A 3,934-nucleotide genomic window follows, 5' to 3' on the forward strand; every position below is an offset into this window, starting at 1 on the left:
TTTTAAATTTTACGGTAACTAATTCAAGGGACGAAATCTCGCTCGTAACTGTTGAAAAAACTGTTACTAAATCCGTCAGTAATGTCTGTTTTTAAATATGACAGTAAATCCGACGGTATTCAACACTTTTTTTGTACTGATATAATAATAATAAATTCAATAGTGATTAATCTATTACTTTATCGTTCAAATTCTCATAGTAGTTCACGAGTTTCAAAGCACTCACCATTTTAGTCCTTCAAATCTATAATTCATTATATTGATTTCTGAGATCCAATTCCAAGTATCATATTAGTCTTTAGATTTTTTTCAATATTAAATCAGCGAATAATGCTGTAATAGACTCTTTACCATGCTAGACACATAGCTAAACAGCGTTATTTTATTTTGGCGTTTAAACAAGGCAAAAACGAGATTATTTTGGAGAATAAAAAGAGATTATAAAATAATTTGTACATTATATAAACTCTTATTCGTCTTCTTATTTTTATTTTATTTAAGTGTCAAAATAAAACGATATCATTTAGTCTTATATCCAACATGGTTAGTCATAACTCATAATATACTCAACACTCTATTAGTTCTCGGTTTCAAATTAAGTCGGATCTGTTATAGGGGACTGTGGATTTTGGGATGGACTGGAGTGGATATAGAACTTTCATTGGAGAAGGGTACTATTCCAATGGGAGTAAGAATTAGTTAACCAACTTCATGAAGTTCTACAATCTGTCAAGTTAACAAGTGAGAGGGAGGACAGAATAGTATGGAAATTTGATAGATCAGGAGTTTACTATACTAACTCATTTGTGTAGGCTAAGACTCTCCCGGAGGACATTACAAGTTATAGTTTCACTAGATCTATATGAAGAGGACTAATACCACCAAGAGTTGAGCTATTCACCTGGTTTGTGTTAGTTGGTAGGGCCAATACTAAGGAAAGATTGATTAGATTGGGCATTATTAATCACAGGGATATGATTTGTGTTTTATGTAAAAAAGAAACTGAGAGTGATTTCTACTTATTCATTGGCTGTGAGTTCACGTGACAGGTGTGGTGTGCTTGGATATATGCCTATAATAAATTTTGGTCTATTCCAAGAACCATTAAGCAACACTTGAGAGTTGGACAGAGCTCCTGTAAGAAAAGTCGAACGTAACAGGTGGCTGATTGATTTTTTTTGCTATTATTTGGAATACGTGGTTGAAAAAGAATGCCAGGATTTTCAAGAATAAAAAAAACATGCGTTGCGGAAGTTACTACCAAATCGATTAGGAGCTATAAAGAGTGAGTTGACTTTGTTCAGTCTAGTTGTTGATGGCAATGTCGGAGATAACTTCAATTTTTTTGTTTAGTATTTGTATTATAACTCTGGACTTTCTAAATGCTCTACCTTACTGTGTTGAGCTTCTTATTTCAAAAAAAATATTCAAAATTAAACCTTAAAGACGAATATAATAAACTTTAAATATAAAAAACTAAAATAGAAAAAATTATGAATGTCTCTTAAAATTTAGTCCTACTCTATCCCTCTACTATTCCCCTCGGGCCCTCACTTTAGATTTTGTTTCCCTCTTGATTAACCTTAAATCGATTGACTTGTTTAAGTCAAGGCGGCCGCTCTAAAATTGTCATTTTCCTCTCTTGACTGGCTTCCTCACCGCCGGATCCACCCGTCCCAAACTTTGGTTTGTCCATCGCCTTCTTCCCACCTTCTTTGTCGTGTTTTCTAAGTTTTATTTTTCCCCAAAATTAATAATCAAATGAAAAGAAAAGATACCCTTTTACTTTTCAAGTTCATAACCCCTTTGATTCTCTTCTTCATCCTTACCCCTAAATCCACGCCCTATTCTTCACTCTGCTTCTGATCCATTCCCCCACATGTTCTTGGAGCTGGGGAAACTGCAAGAACTGGGGTTTTGGCTTCTTGATTCTCTATCCACAACAGCATCAAGTGCGCACAATAGGTTTTTCATGCTCAACTTTTTCTGTTCTATCAGTTTCTTTATTTGTCTCATGTGAGTACTTGATTAGTTAGTTAGTTTGTTCTGTTATGGCTGCTGCTTATTATAAGAAACCACGGCTTAGGGATGTGGCTTTGCGCCGTCTCATACTCGTGGTGTCTGTTACTCTCTGTGGGGTTTTGCTGCTTGTATTTCTCTTTGGATCAAATCCAACATCAATTAATGATGTTACTCGTGATTTGGTAGAAAATGTTGGTGATGGTAATGATGATGATTCTGCCTATCGTCGCGATTTGAAGGTTGCGAAGGGGCTTGTAGCCCTCCCAAATCAGAATGACTTGTCACTTAAATTGGAAAAGCTAAATGATTTACCACCAAGGAACTTGGATCTTTATCCAAATCTAGCCAAGGACCAAATAATTGTTGTTTTGTATGTTCACAACCGGCCTCAGTATCTTAAAGTAGTTGTCGATAGCCTTTCGCAGGTGACGGGCATTAATGAGACCTTGCTAATCGTTAGTCACGATGGTTACTTTGAGGATATGAACAAGATCATTGATGGTATCAGATTTTGCCAAGTTAAGCAGATATTTGCGCCTTACTCGCCTCATTTGTTTTTGGATAGTTTTCCTGGGGTCTCGGCTCGTGACTGCAAGGACAAAGATGTTGCCAGCCAAAAACATTGCGAGGGCAATCCTGATCAGTATGGCAATCACCGCTCGCCGAGGATCGTATCGTTGAAGCATCATTGGTGGTGGATGATGAACACAGTGTGGGATGGATTAAGAGAGACCAGGAAGCATGAGGGTCATATTCTTTTCATCGAGGAAGACCACTTCATATATCCCAATGCATACCGCAATCTGCAGATTCTAACTTCATTGAAGCCTGAAAAATGTCCCGATTGCTATGCTGCAAATTTAGCACCTTCTGATGTGAACTCGCGTGGTGAAGGATGGGCCAGTTTAATTGCGGAGAGAATGGGAAATGTAGGTTACGCTTTTAATCGAACTGTTTGGAAGAAAATACACAATAAGGCCAGAGAATTTTGCTTCTTTGATGATTATAATTGGGATATCACGATGTGGGCAACTGTTTATCCCTCATTTGGTAGTCCTGTTTACTCGTTGCGAGGTTCAAGGACTAGCGCAGTTCACTTTGGGAGATGTGGTTTGCACCAGGGTCAGGGAGAGAAAAAGGTTTGCATGGATAATGGCATGGTGAATATCCATGTAGAAGATGCGGACAAGGTTCCTAATATTGCATCAGACTGGAGCGTCCATATCTATAAAAATCAACCTGGTTACAAGGCTGGCTTTAAAGGTTGGGGAGGCTGGGGTGACGACAGAGATCGACATTTATGTTTGAGCTTTTCCAACATGTATCGTTCCACCGGCACCTCATCTCCTATGTAAGATTTGATTTTCTGTCTGCTTACTTTTTTCCTCCCATTTTTTTGGTGTCAGTTTGCAAAACCACAATATGAGAAGATTAGATTCTTCAATACATGAATTCATTATTAGTCCTTCCAAAATGGTTTACTGTCCATAAATTACTTTGATAACTATCACAAAATCGTATCTAGGTTATACCATTGTAAGGATATTCATAGCGGTTCTTCCTAGTAGATAAAACCTTTTATATATTGGAACTATTCTCTCCTATCTTTTATTCTCTCTCTCTCTCTCTCTCTCTCTCTCTCAGCACATGCACAAGACTAGATTTAGGAAACTGCATGTTTGCGGGCCTTGGAGACCTTCAATTTTGTTGGTTCATGCTTCCCCATGTATCATTGGTTGCTTGAGGAGGCATTAATTGGTTATGCTTGGTTGATGATGACACTGTACCATTCTTCTTTGTATGCTGTGAATGCACTACTGTAATGGGCTCAAAAATTAGATTGTGTTTTAATGAGATCTTGTAATTGAATTTGATAACAATAAAAATATAGAATTAATCATTAATGATGTTA

At 37.2% G+C, this 3,934-nt stretch overlaps 1 protein-coding gene across 1 annotated transcript; it reads left to right on the forward strand.

The window, feature by feature from the left end:
* Nucleotides 1–1,562: 1,562 nt before the first annotated feature.
* LOC107477874 (alpha-1,6-mannosyl-glycoprotein 2-beta-N-acetylglucosaminyltransferase) lies at nt 1,563–3,934 on the forward strand. Its single transcript, XM_016097957.3, has one exon. It carries the CDS (start codon nt 2,052–2,054, stop codon nt 3,375–3,377), a length of 1,326 nt encoding a protein of 441 aa, XP_015953443.1. The 5' UTR covers nt 1,563–2,051; the 3' UTR covers nt 3,378–3,934.

Source organism: Arachis duranensis, chromosome 3 (assembly GCF_000817695.3).
Source record: "Arachis duranensis cultivar V14167 chromosome 3, aradu.V14167.gnm2.J7QH, whole genome shotgun sequence".
NCBI lineage: Eukaryota > Viridiplantae > Streptophyta > Magnoliopsida > Fabales > Fabaceae > Arachis > Arachis duranensis.